At 47.1% G+C, this 16,642-nt stretch overlaps 1 protein-coding gene across 1 annotated transcript; it reads right to left on the bottom strand.

Annotated features, from left to right (window-relative positions):
* Positions 1-819: 819 nt before the first annotated feature.
* Positions 820-16,046, bottom strand: LOC311361108 (uncharacterized protein). Its single transcript, XM_084481299.1, has 30 exons — positions 15,858-16,046; positions 15,671-15,723; positions 15,417-15,491; positions 14,167-14,399; positions 13,818-13,887; positions 13,245-13,654; positions 12,162-12,729; positions 11,736-11,932; positions 11,140-11,529; positions 10,336-10,631; positions 9,819-10,084; positions 9,519-9,590; positions 9,019-9,156; positions 8,666-8,922; positions 8,487-8,571; positions 8,292-8,366; positions 7,972-8,112; positions 7,564-7,820; positions 7,363-7,447; positions 6,895-7,110; positions 6,653-6,790; positions 6,299-6,555; positions 6,101-6,185; positions 4,397-6,025; positions 4,019-4,230; positions 3,477-3,633; positions 2,978-3,327; positions 2,179-2,308; positions 1,411-1,579; positions 820-1,305 (listed from the first exon to the last, which is right to left on the bottom strand). Exons 1-30 carry the CDS (start codon positions 15,926-15,928, stop codon positions 1,302-1,304), a joined length of 7,086 nt encoding a protein of 2,361 aa, XP_084337425.1. The 5' UTR covers positions 15,929-16,046; the 3' UTR covers positions 820-1,301.
* Positions 16,047-16,642: the final 596 nt, after the last annotated feature.

Raw genomic sequence — 16,642 nt, 5'->3', positions numbered from 1 at the left:
GCTACTGTTTCCCATGGTAAACATAGAAACCTGCTTCTGCTTCCTTATCTGTGGCGAGAGCACTGAGGTTCTTTCAGAATTCCTCCACAGGTGCGTTGCTGTTTGTTAATCCTCTCTAAAGAGGATATAAAATACATTATGAACATCTTCTCCTTTTAATTTAATTGTGTTGCTCTCTAAATCTTGCCTATGTTTATTATTTTCTAAACCTTAGGACAGGAAATGTTGTCGTTGGCCATTTATTAAGAGTTGCTTCCTCTCAATAAACCAAAGGTTGCATTGTCCGGATCTTAATAAATATACTTTTACGATGTAAAAGTCAATACACTAACAACATTATAGAGCACTGAATGTTAACCGCTCCACTTAGACATCAAACTGCCAAGAACATAGTCTTTAAAATGCAAGTTGTCTTTACTGTAAAGATGTATTTAATTTATACAATATTCCATACCAAGGAAGTGGTTCAGAAGTACACATCCTTTTGATTTGGTTGTATGAAGATGCAGCTAAACATTTGACAGTTTTAACATTGCATTCTGTTAAAAATGGGAAAGCCTGCATAAGGTTTGTGAGGGATTTAATTTCCCATGAGCTCTGTTCCCTTTTCGTCACAAGGAGCAGCTGTGAGCAGCTTATGTTGTGTGCGTTTGTACTGAAACCTAAAAGAGTTTAGTACAACTGGAGGGATTGTTTTATTTTCCACTCCAAATGTTGAAGATTCTGCCCCGAATGTTTCACATTCAGAGCGATCTTCAGGCCGAATGTCTAATTTTCAATTTAAATAGATAAAAGGTTTAAGTCGCAAGAGCAATGAACTCCTTTTGAAAGCCTTTAATTATCAAACATTTGATTTCTTACTTTCATTGAGGAAAAACTCAGTTTTCAGATGTGCACAAAGAGAGTAAAAACAGAAAATATATAAAACGCACTGTACAGTAGACATTGGCAATATGTGAAAATTTATGTTATATCACAGCAACCAAATTCTTTGCAATTTGTGATCGTAGCAATTCAAACTAAATAAAGTTGTATAGTAGTAGTCAGAACACTTTTTGTTGTTGTAGTAACCCTTGTTTATTACTATCCTTAGTATTTGTAGAAGTAGATTAAGCATATATATATATATATATGAAGTTATACTAGAGGCAGAAGATTTGGTTCGACCTCTGTTCAATTAAGATGGTTGAGTGAAACTGAGTGGAAAAAAAGTCAACCGGTGAGGACGTCTCTGGAGGCGGATAATAACCGTTTGAGTTTGGCCAGCTCAACCCTTGAACTAGCTGGGACAGGGAGAAGGATCACCTAAAAAAAGAGGGGAAAAAGGGAGTGGGTTTAATGTGACATAACGATGAGAAGCACTCCTGTCCTGTCCTGTGGACAGGTTTGGATAAAGACGCAGGTACGCACCTCCCTCTGATCCTGAGAGGGCCGTCGGTCACCCTCCAGCTCTGACCGAACTCCTGCTCGTCCCTGGCCTGCCGGCCGTTTGGCTTCATGAAGTCGTTCTTCTTCTTGCCGTCAAAGTTCCCACACAGACCCCCCACGTTCCTCCGATAGATGTGCGGTAGGATGATCTCTGTTGCGTTCAGACACAGGGAAACAAGGCTCTAGGTCAGGGGGGTCATTCTAGGATCGCCATGTGGATTTTGAAACTTGCTGAAACTTGGCGGATGGCTTTTGAAACCATCAGTGCGATTCTATCTGCACTTGTGTTGTAGTGAAATATTTGTGAACTAGATTCAAGTGGGTTGGATACAATCACAACTCCTACAATTGATTTCAAAAGTCTTTAACTGTGAGTATAGTCTGCAAATGAACTGATTAGGGTTTCAGCCCTCGTGTGTCGTTATTAAAGGCATATTATACCACCAGGTGTGAGTGTGATTAGCCATGACAAGCCGCTTGGAAAATCGGTGTCTTCTGACATCACAAGTGGGCGTGGCCACCTAGATGTGTGCTTGATAATGGCTCGAAACGGCTTGTCATGGCTAATCACACTCACACCTGGTGGTATAACATGCCACGTTTAAGTGTGTGTTGATGCAGTGGAAGAGCTGTGCAGTATCAACACTCTGGACTCTCTTCAGAATTCTTACACCGACTATAATCCCTATCCTCTAGTATTCGACTTTGCCTTCACCGCAAAAGCAAGAAAAACAGCAAAAGAATAGGTACCGGCTCTGCCGTGTCTGTCGAAGTCCACCGATAGGCCGAAGTCTGTCTTCAGGTAGAGGTGGGAGGAGCGCTTCCTGATGCTGAGCCCTCCGCTGGGGGAGACGGGCGGGCGAGAGACTTTGCCGTCCACCTGGGTGAGAGAGCGGGATCAGGGCGGGATGTTCAATGTTAACACCTTAGTACTTAACTTCCGGTGGGTATACAGTGCTTGTGTTGTTGGGAGAAAAAAACAACAGATTAATTGAAACACAAATAATATGTTATCAAATTGTTGTCATTTTGCTTAAAGTGGCATTCTCGAAGACCTATTCTTGTTTGAATAAATGTTGAGTCACGATCGCTGAATAAGGTAAAACAATAGTGATTGAGCCTGTAGACCCACTGATGAAAGCCCTTGCATCTGCAGTATTAGGAAGGTTATGAACTTGATGTTGGTGACGACATTCCAGCCACGAATTCAAATCACAAGCGGCACCATTAGTGACACGTTCAGCCAGCAGTGGTTTTAGCACCAGAGAGGGTATGGCGGAGATACCCCAACAGACTCACTCTTCAACTCACTGGTGTAGCGGCGGACTGATTCTTTTCACCGCAGAGAACGGAATGGAGATCGATTGCTAGTTTAATATATCATTTGTATGTCCTGTACCACAGAAATAATACCTGAATAGGGCAACATACCGGACACTGCACACATTAACTAAAAAATCAATCATGCGATTGGGTGATCCGTTGAGGCTGAGATGAGACCATTTCAACTATTCGATCTTCCCAACATTCATGAGGCCAGTGCACTCACCACCAGCGCGCCGTTCCTCTTAAACTCGACCGTGTGGTTGTAGACTCTGATCTTCATCTCTCTGAGCCTGTAGCGCCTGTTGTTTTCTTGGCTGTCGTCTTCATCACTGTCTTCATCCCTTTGTCTGTGGCTGTGGTGATGCTCTTCACTGCTCCTCTCCTCGTCATCCTCACTGTCTTCGCCGTCATCCCCGTCACGCGTGTTGATGCCTTCTATGTAGAACGCTGGGAGGGTCCGTGATTGGCTGATCGTCTGGGCCAGAACGTACGAGCGGTCCCCCCTGAAGGTGTGCTTCCGATCATCAAAGGTTCTGTACTCTGGGTCCTCCTTGATGGTGCACTCCTTGAAATCTGTTCAAAAAGAGAGGAGGGATAGGAAATAGGATAGGATAGGAAGGTTAGAGTTGATCACAGATCTGGGTGCTGTGAAGTGGCTTGTGATGACTGATCAGCTTCACACATGGCTGGTGGTAAATTAGGTGTTATTTTGGCCTATGTACCTGTGGAAAGGCACTCGTACTGGCCCGAAGTGTTTGGAAGACAAACTCCGTCACCGTCACACTCATCTTCGTCGTCACAGTCGATTTTCCCTATCCCGTCATCTCGTTTGCATTCACATTTCTGCCTGCAGTGCGCAGTGTACCACTCGTCGTTAAACTGAAAAGGAAAGCAAAGTATATTGTTGGTGTGTATTTATTACACTTTAAACTTTATTACACTTTAAACTAAACTTTATATGAATTCCATGACCAAAACACACACAAACATTTTTTTTCATTGTGGCTGATTGTTATTCACACTTTTTTATTCACGTTTACTACAATCTGGTGTTTTCACACAAATGTGCTTTAATATACTCTTTAATAAAACTATTTTATACTGATTCACCTGCCACTAATTATTCATCAATCTGAGTCATTCTTGTACATTCTAATGCTAAGTAAGTGTGAAGGCAAAAATCTTGAATAAGTAAATGCAGTGTTTTGGGTCAGGTTCATTATGAATCCATACGCCAAAGGCACATGAACATTGTGTCACTCACATTGTGTACGCTCCCCTCCTGGTCCACACAGCCACACTGCCGGATTGGCACGCAGATGCCTCTCCATTTGAGTACATACCCGGCATCACATGCACATCCCTGCACACAGGGTGTGTTCTGCCAGCAGCCAGTGGGGCCCTGAGGTTGGGTACATGTTGGCTGGCAGGGGGACATGCAAGTGGTGTGCTGGCTGTTCTTTGGGCAAGAGGGTGCTGCATGGAGTAAGATAGAGTCATTATCAAACAATCACACACTCAATACATCACATCAATGTTCTATATGTCTGTATTTTGGTTTGTCTGCAACAGAATGCAATGCACTACGTACGGCTACTTGGATTTTTTTTTTTAAAGGTAGAAGGAATTTATAAAAACCTACTTGGTGTCAAGGTAGTTGACTGCCCAGTAGTTGGTTGCACTGGCTTAGTTGGGGTCAGGGGAAGAGTTGTGGTTGTTGGAGGTTGTGGTCTTGTTGTAGTTGGGTGTGGTACTCCTTCTGTGGTTATTGGAGGTTGTGGTCTTGCTGTAGTTGGGTGTGGTACTCCTTCTGTGGTCGGAGGCTGTGGTCTTGTTGTAGTTGGGTGTGGTACTCCTTCTGGAGTTGTTTGTGGTCTTGTTGTAGTTGGGTGTGGTACTCCTTCTGTAGTTGGAGGTTGTGGTCTTGTTGTAGTTGGGTGTGGTACTCTTTCTGTAGTTGGGTGTGGTACTCCTTCTGTGGTTTGAGGTTGTGGTCTTGTTGTAGTTGGGTGTGGTACTCCTTCTGTAGTTTGAGGTTGGGGTCTTGCGGTAGTTGGCTGTGGTACTCCTTCTGTAGTTTGAGGTTGGGGTCTTGCGGTAGTTGGTTGTGGTATTCCTTCTGTAGTTGGGTGTGGTACTCCTTCTGTAGTTTGAGGTTGGGGTCTTGCGGTAGTTGGCTGTGGTACTCCTTCTGTAGTTTGAGGTTGTGGCCTTGTTGTAGTTGGGTGTGGTGCTCCTTCTTCAGTTGGTTGTGGCCTTGTTGTAGTTGGGTGTGGTGCTCCTGTAGTTTGAGGTTGTGGCCTTGTTGTAGTTGGCTGTGGTACTCCTTCTGTAGTTTGAGGTTGTGGTCTTGTTGTAGTTGGGTGTGGTACGCCTTCTGTAGTTTGAGGTTGTGGTCTTGTTGTAGTTGGGTGTGGTACTCTTTCTGTAGTTGGGTGTGGTGCTCCTTCTGTAGTTTGAGGTTGGGGTCTTGCGGTAGTTGGGTGTGGTACTCCTTCTGTAGTTTGAGGTTGGGGTCTTGCGGTAGTTGGGTGTGGTACTCCTTCTGTAGTTGGAGGTTGTGGTCTTGTTGTAGTTGGGTGTGGTACTCTTTCTGTAGTTGGGTGTGGTGCTCCTTCTGTAGTTTGAGGTTGGGGTATTGCGGTAGTTGGGTGTGGTGCTCCTGTGGTTGGAGGTTGTGGTCTTGTTGTAGTTGGGTGTGGTGCTCCTTCTGTAGTTTGAGGTTGGGGTCTTGCGGTAGTTGGGTGTGGTGCTCCTTCTGTAGTTGGAGGTTGTGGTCTTGTTGTAGTTGGGTGTGGTACTCCTTCTGTAGTTGGAGGTTGTGGTCTTGTTGTAGTTGGGTGTGGTGCTCCTTCTGTAGTTTGAGGTTGGGGTCTTGCGGTAGTTGGGTGTGGTGCTCCTTCTGTAGTTGGAGGTTGTGGTCTTGTTGTAGTTGGGTGTGGTACTCCTTCTGTAGTTTGAGGTTGTGGTCTTGTTGTAGTTGGGTGTGGTGCTCCTGTGGTTGGAGGTTGTGGTCTTGTTGTAGTTGGGTGTGGTACTCTTTCTGTAGTTGGGTGTGGTACTCCTTCTGTAGTTGGGTGTGGTGCTCCTGTGCTGGGAGGTTGTGGTCTTGTTGTAGTTGGGTGTGGTGCTCCTGTGCTGGGAGGTTGTGGTCTTATTGTAGTTGGGTGTGGTGCTCCTGTAGTTGGAGGTTGTGGACTTGCTGTAGTATGGGGTTCAAGTGTGGTTGTACTGGTGGTGGATGGCACAGAGGTTGTTGGCGTGACAATATCTGTAACCAGTTTTGAATGTTATTAGTAAAACCTGTTATTAGTAATATCATAGCCAAACATTTTTAATAACTTACCTGCACAATTCCCGGGATGAAGAGACACATCGTCTATGGCAGCATCAGACTGATCATTGGAACCCCGGCGGCCCTCAAATATGATCTTCAATGCAGGTTTGACAATTGTAGAGGTCAATGTAAAAGTTATGTTTTTTATTGATATGAGTAATGATAACACGGTAAGCCGTATTGCAAGAATAGTAAAAGTTATCTCACCTGGAAAGGGCCATCTGTTGTGAGGTCTACCATAGCCTCGTTCCATTCGTCTCCTTGGTCGTTTCTTTTCCCCCATACTGAATTGGCCAGTCTGTCCTGGAGCAGGTACACATGGAGGCCCATGGTATCGGCCGAGCCATACATGTGATACCAGAAGCGTAGGCATTGAGGACCCGTGTGGGAACACTCAGAGCTCAGGAGACGCGCCGTGTCTCCATAGGTTGCACTGTTGGCCTCGATGTACAGGTAGTGGCCTCCTGGCATGGATCAAGAGTGCATTTACAAAACTGACACTGTGAAAAGCGTTCATGTTTCCTAATCAAGATTATTGCACATGACTTTTGATCATCATACCTCCAGCCGTCCGGTCAGAAGAGGGCCCGGTCATGATTGTTGGGGTGGAGCCATTGTGTCTCGTCCAATCAAAAACATCAGTAGCCATCTGATTCCACTCACAGAGGTCTTGTTCAAAATCGCAATTCATTTTACAAACTGGAAAGAGATATCACCAATATTGTCAGCCTTTTGAGAGTCATCAATTCATCATTCCAACTTTGGCTGTACATTTTGTTTAATGAAATTACAATTAATATTACCAGGATGTGTTTCCTGCAAAGGTGCAGTAGTAGTAGTAGTAGTAGTAGTAGTCATTGCTGGGACCTCAGATGTAACAGCTGGCACTACTGTAACAGTGGTTTGGGCTGTAATATCACCGATGGGTGGTATCGGAGCAGCAGTTGAAGGGGCTGAATCTCCCTGTGTTGTGGTCGATATATTGGGTTGTGGACTTGAGGGCAGTGGGGCTGTTAAATCTGCAAGTGTAAGGATATCTTCATAGTTAGCTGATCATAAAGTAAACTTAGTGAAGATTAAAGAGTCTAATGAGGAGTAGAGCCCCTATAACAGAGGAATGAATGGTAAGAAGTATTTAGACAAGGGGATACTTGTTCAGTGTACTTGTTCATACTTGTTCTTGTTCTTGGTCAGTTAGGACTCTGCTATAGTTACATTCAACCATAACACTGCGATTAAGCCCAGTGGCTTCACCAGTATGAACTACCTACCAGAGCAGGGACCGTGATAGAGCGTCACATCATCTATTGCCACATCAGACTGTTCAGTGGAACCTCTGCGCCCTTCAAAGATGATCTGTAGTGAGGTGAACAGTTTCTTTAATGTCAATGTTATCATACAGCCAGGCCTTCTTGTTACTCTGAAGGATAGAAGTATTGGGTCCATACAGAGACCAGCGCTGGTGGTCGTACCTGAAAAGTCCCAGTTGGCGTGAGCTCTACCATAGCCTCGTTCCATGCGTCTCCTTGATCGTTTCTTTTCCACCAAACTGCCTCGGCCAGTCTGTCCTGGAGCAGGTACACATGGAGGCCCATGGTATCGGCCGAGCCGTACATGTGATACCAGAAGCGTAGGCATTGAGGACCCGTGTGGGAACACTCAGGGCTCAGGAGACGCGCCGTGTCGCCATGGGTTGCACTGTTGGCCTCGATATATAGGTAGTGGCCGTCTGGAGGAGTAGGGTGAAACACATTGAGGATCACTTTAAAATGTCACACATTTTTTCCCCTTTTAATCTCGTTAGTGTAATGTTTTTTTTTTTTTGGATGAATTGTTGTCATCGTAACTACGATTAAAATAACAAATAATAAAGAAGGCACCTGCACCTCCTGTGTGGTCAGCTGAAGGCCCTGTCATCAGAGTGGGCGTGGAGCCACGCTCCATTGTCCAATCAAAAGCGTCCGTCATCGCCTGGCTCCAACCACAAAGATTGCCATTGAAGCTACAGTCCAGGCTGCACACTATTACAAACAATGGAACATTCAAAGGATCATGAACATCACACCTTGACCTATTGAGACGTTTGATTACAAGCAACGCAAATTTTGTTCATCATCGTATTTTCAATTGGGAAGTGGTTCTTGTTAATCTTAATTCGCTATCATTTTTACATTATCTATGGGATAAAGTAAATACTCACCAGGGTGTGAAAGTAACGGTTCTCTGCGTGTGTGAGGAACTAATGAACTTCCGCCGAGCATTCCAGGGGAACCAGCTTAGGGAAGTAAAAACAAAACATATACTGATTGGGCAGGGGGGCATTGTCAATACCCTTAGATACCAGGTTCAGGAGTACAGTGTGTTCCATAACATACAAGACAAAACATATCCTCACTTTTGCAGGAACCATGTTGGATTGAAATGTCATCTATAGCAACATCCGACAGATCATTAGAGCCTCGTATCGCCTCTATTATGATCTGTAACACATCAGATGTTCAATCCTTTGTAATACAAACAACCTAATTCAGGTTTAAACAACTCATTCATGATTCATGAGTGCTATCGAGTTACCTGGAATGTGCCAAAGTCTTTGATATCGACAAACGCTTGATGCCACTCGGGCCCCTGGTTGTTGACCATGGACCAGACCTTCTCTGCCTTTAATGTGTGGAGGTGGTAGATGTTGAGAGCCATGGCCGAGGCTGAGCCATACATATGGTACCAGAACTGCAAGCACAGAGGGCCTCTGTACTTGCACTGGGCGCTGAGCAGACGCGCTGAGTCGCCATGGGTCATACCGTCACCCTCAATATACATATAGTAGCCCTCTAGACAACGAGAAGGAGAGGGAGAGTATAGAATAAGTGTTGGTTGCTACCATGTAATCCGTTTTGACAACTGGACATGCCTTTTGACCAACGTGCCTCCGGTGGTGTGGTCTTCATTTGGGCCGGTAGATGAGGACGGTGTAGGGCCAGACTGCCTGGTCCAGTTAAAGCTGTCCTGTATGAGTTGCTGCCAGCCACACATATGGCTGTCAAAGTTGCAGTTTAAAGCACAAACTATAGAGATGAAGAGAAGGAAGACTGTAGCATCAAACACAGTCTTCTGCACACTGTTGATGATGTTGACAGTATAAATGATACTCAATGTTGCTGATGGTAGAAGACAAAACAACATAACGTTATAACTTGCACATTCTTTTGGATCAATAATTAATTGTTCTTAAATATTCATAGTTTCGTTATGACAATAGGTTATCCCTGATCCATAAGCAAATAAGCAAAGTTCTAAATCAGAATTAATGTTATTGCATAGCATTTGACAGCAAACATTTTATAGCTATGTAAATGCAGGTAATTGTGATTGCTTGGATTAAGCGGTGATAGCCAGCTTCAGCAAGCCTTGGCAGATTGGTTCTTACTAGTTTGATCAGGTGTTGGAGAGGGAGGGAGGGGTGTGCTTGTTGGAGGAGGGGTCGTGTTTGGGATGTCAGCTGCAAGAGATCAATTGGCAAATTGTAATGGAAAAAATCAATTTCACCCTCTTCTGATAGTGGGTGAAAGTGACATTTTTCTATTACAAAAAAAATAAAAAGGGAAAGATAGAAGCAAAATATATCAAATAAGCTCAAGGTCCGGCTATTACGCTTTTAGGGTTGCATGATCTCCCCGTTGACGGCCACCATCAGAGGCTCAGGTACCGAGCCCTGTGGGACACCTACCGCAGGCCGTGTCATTCTTCCAGGCGGGTAACTCCACCCCTTCCACCTGGCAGGCTGCTCTGTACGACTCTAGCGAGTCACACAGGGTGTGAAGGTCGCCATTGGTGGCGCAATGATCGTACACGCAGCTGGAGACGTATTCCAACGGGTGCACGGGCTCGTGGCAGGCGCTGAAGGACTCGTCGAGGATGGCACTGCAGTCGCTGACGGCCTGCTCGTCTCCCTGCGCGTCACAGACTTTTGGGTCGTCCGGAACGGCGACGCAACTGGAGGGCGAGGCGTTGATATGCGTGACACAGAGAAGGAGGGAACGAGGGAAATGTAAATCCAATACTATTTCATTTGAAACTTTTGTCGTTTGGTCGTCACTTTTCATTCAAACCAAAGAAATCGATGGTTCTGTAGACTATGTCAAACAAGGTCCTACCTCACTGTGTCCCACGTTGTGTTACCAACTACTCATACACATACAAGTCTCAAGTGCCACACACTATTCAACACAGCTCAAGGCACTCACGGGCTGGAGTCCTCCGTCACTCTCCAGCTGTTGCCAAAGTCAAAGGGGTCGCTGGTGTTGGACCAGTCCGGCTTCATAAAGTCGTCCTCCTGCCAGTCGGAGTAGGTCCCGCACATGCCGTACACCTGCCCCTTGTAGCGCTCGTCCACCTGCAGGAAGAGCCTGTTCTGCCCGTCGATCATCACCCTCAGGCCGACGCCCGTCTCCACCACCACAAATTGCTTCTGCCTGTGGACTGTCAGCAAGCCGTAGGAACCACTGGAGATGTAGGGGAGCTGGACCTGATTGTTGTGCACCTGTGAGCATGTGTAAGGGAAATGTGGCACGTGTCATTGCAGATACATTTTCAGGTCCTTACATAGAACGCAGATGTGTCATGTGTTTTGTTTCCCGTGTTTGGTTATATTAGTGAGGTGGATAGGCCAGAGGTCAATAAAAGGTCCAACCTATGCCAAGCTGCCTGAATGCCTTCCGTAACAGTAGTTCAACAGCAATGTGTGTCAGACGGTAATGCAATAGACCTGATGGCAGGGCAGAGTCCACCAGACTCAATCTCTGGCCTCACCTCCAACACTACTGACGTGTTGTTGATAATAATGCTATTCATTTATGATATTGGAATCATTAGCACATGCAGAGTAAATATAACTTCCGAATGCTCTCTATGAACCTTGATATGTGTTATTAGCCACGATGGCATTAGATAGTTACAAGATATTGTTATTACAACTCAGTAACTGGACATGATTGCTGTGCAGATACAGGAAGGCAGCTGACCATATTGGGTGTTCTGTTAACTCTTACATAGACTTTTCTGTTCTGGTGCAAGGTGATGTGCAGCTCTTCGATCTGAAGGACCACGGTCTCCAGCTTGGACCGGGTGAGGTTCTGGTCGGTAGGGTTTGCGTTGCGGCTGGTCACAGTGAACCGCACCGGGGTCTGTTCTCCGCACGTGGTGGCCAGCGTGTAATTGCAGCCACCCTGGAAGTTGTAGGCCTTGCCGTCGTAGGTGATGTAGTGTGGGTCACCGTACACCCTGCAGGTGGCTGTTTCGGGAGTGAAACAGCCCTTGACCCCATCCTTGTCCTTGCAGACCTCACTGTCTGGGCAGCGCCAGTCGGTACACAGGGTCTGCCCGTTGCCCTCGCACTGACACCTCTGGGTGCAACTGCCATTGAGGAACACCGCTCCTTTCTGGATTGATTGGGTAAGAAGAACTTGTGACAGAGGTTACAGCTGAAAACCAACCACAAAACAGCAACGACTTCCGCAACAAAAGTGGGACGAAGTCTGATCATTTTCTTGGGTTTACTCAAATCTCGCATTACAAACACAGTGTTTCAATCTATGAGTTGTATTTGGTGTCTGTCTACACTTTCTCATCTGAGGTCTGCCCTTACCTCATAATGACGCGTGTCTTTCCAGCAGCCGCAGTCCTCGGCCAGCACACACACCCCTCCGCTGAGCTTGTAGCCCGTGTCGCACACGCACCTCTCCTCGCAGGTGCCGCAGGCGCCCGCCAGGTCCATGCTGGAGCAGGCGTCGAGGCAGCGGTTAGCGCAGGCCTCATAGTGACTGTTGGCGCCACACTCCAGGGCTGCAGAGTCAAGAGGCGCAATCGGGAGTTAGAGTTCTTTGCATTTGTCGTTGTCATCGTTGTCTTTATCGTCATTGTTGTCATCATCTGGATTGTCCTCATCATCATGATCATCTCCCTCGTTGTCATTATTACTGCCATTACCACATCGGCTCCTCCTTCACACACGTGCTTCTAAAACAGATACACGGTTGCCGGTTGAACCTGGATGGGACATACGGTGACCTACTGCAAGCGGTGCCGTTCCTCCAGGCCGGCACGGCGACGCCCGCGTCGTAGCAGATCTCGGCGTAGGACTGCATGGTGCGGCACATGGCGTCCAGGTCGCCGTGACTGCCGCACATCCCGGCCACGCAGCTCCGGTAGTAGCTCTCCACGGCCAGGACGGCGAGGCAGCGGGAGAAGGGCCCCGTCGTGGACAGGAGCTCCCCGCAGAAGGCCCCGCCGCCGTACGTGAGGTCCTCCAGCGGGTCGCACGCGTGGGGCACCAGGACGGCGTCGCAGGGGCCGGCGTGGGCCCCCGGCGTCCGCCAGCTCAGTGCCAGGTCCGTGGCGTCGGGGGCCGGCGACCCGTCGGGCCTCTGGTTGTCGTCCTCCCCGAGGCTGTTGAAGTTGCCGCACATCCCGCACACTTTGCCGGCGTACACGGCAGGGAGCTTGACGTGGACGGCGCCGGCGCTGTCGTACGAGACGAGGACTCCGTCGTCCGTCTCCACGGTGACGACGGCAGGGTTCCCGCGGATGTTGACCGCGGCTCCAGGGAGGGTCAGGGGGAGGCTCCGCCACACGCCGTTGACCTGGAGGTTCAAGATTACGTCAGGGAAATAATGTCATGACAGGATCTTTGTGTTAGATAGGGACTCAGGCCTTTGATAGTTTACATGCAACTGTTTTTACATCGGATAAGCCTTAGAAGATCCTAGACACCAAGTCACTCAACTTTGAACTTTTACGATAAGGCAAGGTTATCAGTAGAATAAGCAGTTATTGGGATTTTCCAGCAATGATAGTTGGTTAAACACAAATTCCAGAATGCGGCTGATGTAAAGATAGGTCTTTTCTGCATAGCAGGCACTGATAATTGCAGCAGATAAGTTTAGATACTGTTTAGAGACTACAATGATTGCTGTTTGTCAAGATAATATCTCACATATCTGATCATGGCTTTCAGTTTTTCAGTTTTGTAGAAGATGGTCAGTGACAAAATCCAAATCCAACACAACATGCAGCATGCTTTCATAACACTGTTGCATTGAAGTATTTTCCCGGATCTTTCTAACAACAATCCTGAGCACGGTCTCAAGGGGCTCACCATGACCCTCTGAGTCTCCCTCTTCAGCAGCGACAGCCTGACGTTATTCACTTCCATGTTGACCCGCGCCACCGACGACTCGGACGCGTTGCCGGCGCTCCGAGCGTTGACCACCTCCACGCTGAACTCGGAACGACCCCTGACGGGCGCGCAGGTCCGGGCCAGGACGTAAGTGCAGGGGGCCACGAAGCGGAAGAGGGCCCCGTCGAAGGTGCTGCATTGCGGGTCGGTGTGGATGGTGCAGATCCCTCGACCCACGACCCCTTCGGCGGAGGTGCTCTCGCCGCGCCGCTCGCTCGCCTGACCGCTGGGGCACAGCGGGGAGGAGCAGGAGAGCTGCTCTGCCCCCGAGCACACGCAGCGGGTGGACTCGTCTGTCCACGAGGCTGTGTTGGGCTCACACTGTCTGCCTGTGGAGAGAGAGAGAGGGAGGTAGGGTGTACATGTAAATGTGTGTGTGTGTGTGTGTGTGTGTGTGAGTGTGTGAGGAGTGGGGATACCGTGGGAGTAAGAAAAGAAAATAATGAACTGATTCCAACTTGTTGTGTATTCAGGTGTTGAGTCAATACTCACCACACTGTCCGTTCCTTATCCCTATATGGTCAAAGGAGACTCCTGATCCCTGAGCAGCTTCAAATGCAACCTGAAAAAAACATTATACAGAAAGACACAAATTGGTTTGGGTATTTGTGTGCCCACATTATAGAGATCTTTGGCTAAAATACTTTAATTCTGGAACCTTTCATCCATGGCAAGTTACAGGAAATATCAACACAGGTTACAGAGGAACAGACAGCTGTTTGGCACCTTGATCAAGGAGTGTTACAGAGGCCAAAACACAGGTTATGGAGGAGCATGGAACATGCGAGGGCACTTGGACACCCTAGCCACTACATACCCTCCTCCACTCCTCTATTTTTACCTGTATGGATGCCTCTGAGGCGGCCAAAGGGAGAGAAATGTGTCTCCAAGCACCACCGTCCTGCTGGCCAGGTGAGGTCCATATCTGGAGCAGACCTTGTGTGTTCTCCTTCAGCAGGACTCTCAGTTCTGAGCTCTCCGACGCCGCCGGGGCCATCTGGTACCAGAACTCCAGACAGGCCTCTCCTTCCAGCCTCAAGGCTGGGCTTTCTAAGTAGGTCAATGCTACATCTCCTGGGGACAGATCAGAGGGGATGATCAAATACACTGTACATGTAGTATTCTTAGCGATTGTCTACAAGAATGTCCAACCATCTTCCAGTCCAACTGTCTTTCTGGTCTGTCAGTTTGGCTGTCCATCAAGCCATCCATAGGTCTGTCTGTCTGTCTTTCTGTTTGTCGGTCTATCTGTCCCTCTGTCTGTCTCTCTGTCTGTCTCTCTGTATGTCTCTTTTAAGTCCCATGAATACTGAGACAACTGTCAGATAAATGTCCAATAAATCACATGGCATGTCACTGGTTGCTATGCGGAAGAGAGCCCTTGCTGTGTGTGTGTGTGTGTGTGTGTGTGTGTGTGTGTGTGTGTGTGTGTGTGTGTGTGTGTGTGTGTGTGTGTGTGTGTGTGTGTGTGTGTGTGTGCGTGCGCGCCTGGTGTTTGCTTACAGCATGCCACTGCAACAGTGATACTAGAGTGCAAACAGAGAGCACCCTGGATCCCTTGTCTCTGTGAAGCCCCCTCTGTATACATGTCGTGCTTTTCATATGACAAAAATAGAATGAGCTTTAATCTCCCATTGTTATTTCAAGTACATTATCATAGCATGAAAATAAAAATGCCCACAAAGGCCCCCGGGCATTCTAATAAGACGCTAAATAATGTTTTTTTTTTTTTTTTTAATCTATTTACGACGCAGCTTTGAGTGTGGGCCCTCTGCTTTGATTGCCCCCAGGAGAACCCCCAGTCATACCACATCATTACTCTCCCTCAAGTAGCGCTATTATGGAGGATAAGCAGGATAAGCTGTCTATCGTCTGGAAAAGGGCTGCTCATTCTTCTGCTCAATGTCCCTACGAGGATGTGGGTCAGTACAGAATGTCCTGTGTTTTAGCGCACAGAGCTCACAGACACGGTACTGTTGGCTGGAAAAGCACAACGACAAACACAACTGTCACATTTCTAATTATAGCTTTTGTGATACAGTGACCTGGATAGTGAACGAAGCAGCGATCATTGAAGATCATTGACTGTACCTGACGCTCTCTGAGCTGTCGTCCAATCACATAATGGCCCTGAGTCGCTGTGGAGCACGCATTGTGCAAGATATTCTACGGATAGAGAATACGGAGAGAATACAGTTAATTATTACAATATATATATTTTTCCTTCTTTCTTTCCTTCTTTCTTAATTTATTTCAAATTAGATGTGTTGATGGGTTGCATTGAAAACCTTCAAAAATACAATATTCATGCAGTAAAAACAGAACTTAATAATCCACAAGCCCACCTGACTGTGCTCTCCAGCTCGGAAGAGTCAGAGAAGAATTCCCACACGGCACTCTGAAAATAAAATCCAGATATCAGACCTTTTAACTTTGATTTTAAACATTTTATTGCGGGTGTCGCTTCGCATTTCTGGAAAATCAAAAGTCATTTGTATCTATATCTCTATAGCTGACCCTCCTGGCACTCACTTGGCGTGACCCTGTGTGAGGAGCAGCAGGACCAGTGCGGCCAACAGGTGTGTGTGGAAGCCTCCTTGCATGGTGGCTTCTGTGGCTCCTCTCTCCACCGCGGCTGTACTCCTCGTTAAGATCTGCTATCAACGGCTACAATCAAGCCACCAGGCACATATTACCCTTCTGCCGACTGGTCAATGTGCTTTGCTTTATCTCGCTACTCTGTAGAGGCTGTGCTGCTGGTATTTGTAGTCTTCCCTCCCCCCCCTCCCCCCCCTCCCCCCCACCCCCTCCACAACCCCACCCTTTTGCCGACACCTGCACACACACACACACACACATGCACACGCACACGCTCTGAGCAGGTACAACCAGTTGCGGACAGGCGGGCAGGCGGGGGAAAGTGGACAGGAAGTGGGCATGCGTCCAATGATATCAAATATTGGGCCATGATGGCTGAAATGTGTGTAGTTGTGTTTAGGGGTGGTGGGTCCATAGATAAGAGGCAGAAGATGATCATGTTCCTCTTGACAGTGTAACATAAAGATAAATATGGCGATAGGAGGACTGATAAAGAGGGGAAAACCCCTGACTTGCGTTATGTGCAATTTCTCACTACAGAGTTTATGTAATGTACAATAATCATCAAGATATGATTTTTTTAAATACAAAATTCTTTGGTCAATAGTTTGACCAAAGACGGTTCGACATTGCTAGAGAATGATTAACAAGTTATATGTAAGTATATAATGTATAAGGGAGTAGATACTCACAAATTGTTTTTGTCGGTTAATCAGTCT

Source organism: Micromesistius poutassou (genome assembly GCF_964030765.1).
Source record: "Micromesistius poutassou genome assembly, chromosome: 16".
NCBI classification, from domain to species: Eukaryota; Metazoa; Chordata; class Actinopteri; order Gadiformes; family Gadidae; genus Micromesistius; species Micromesistius poutassou.
This window is presented reverse-complemented; position numbering and strand designations above follow the sequence as displayed.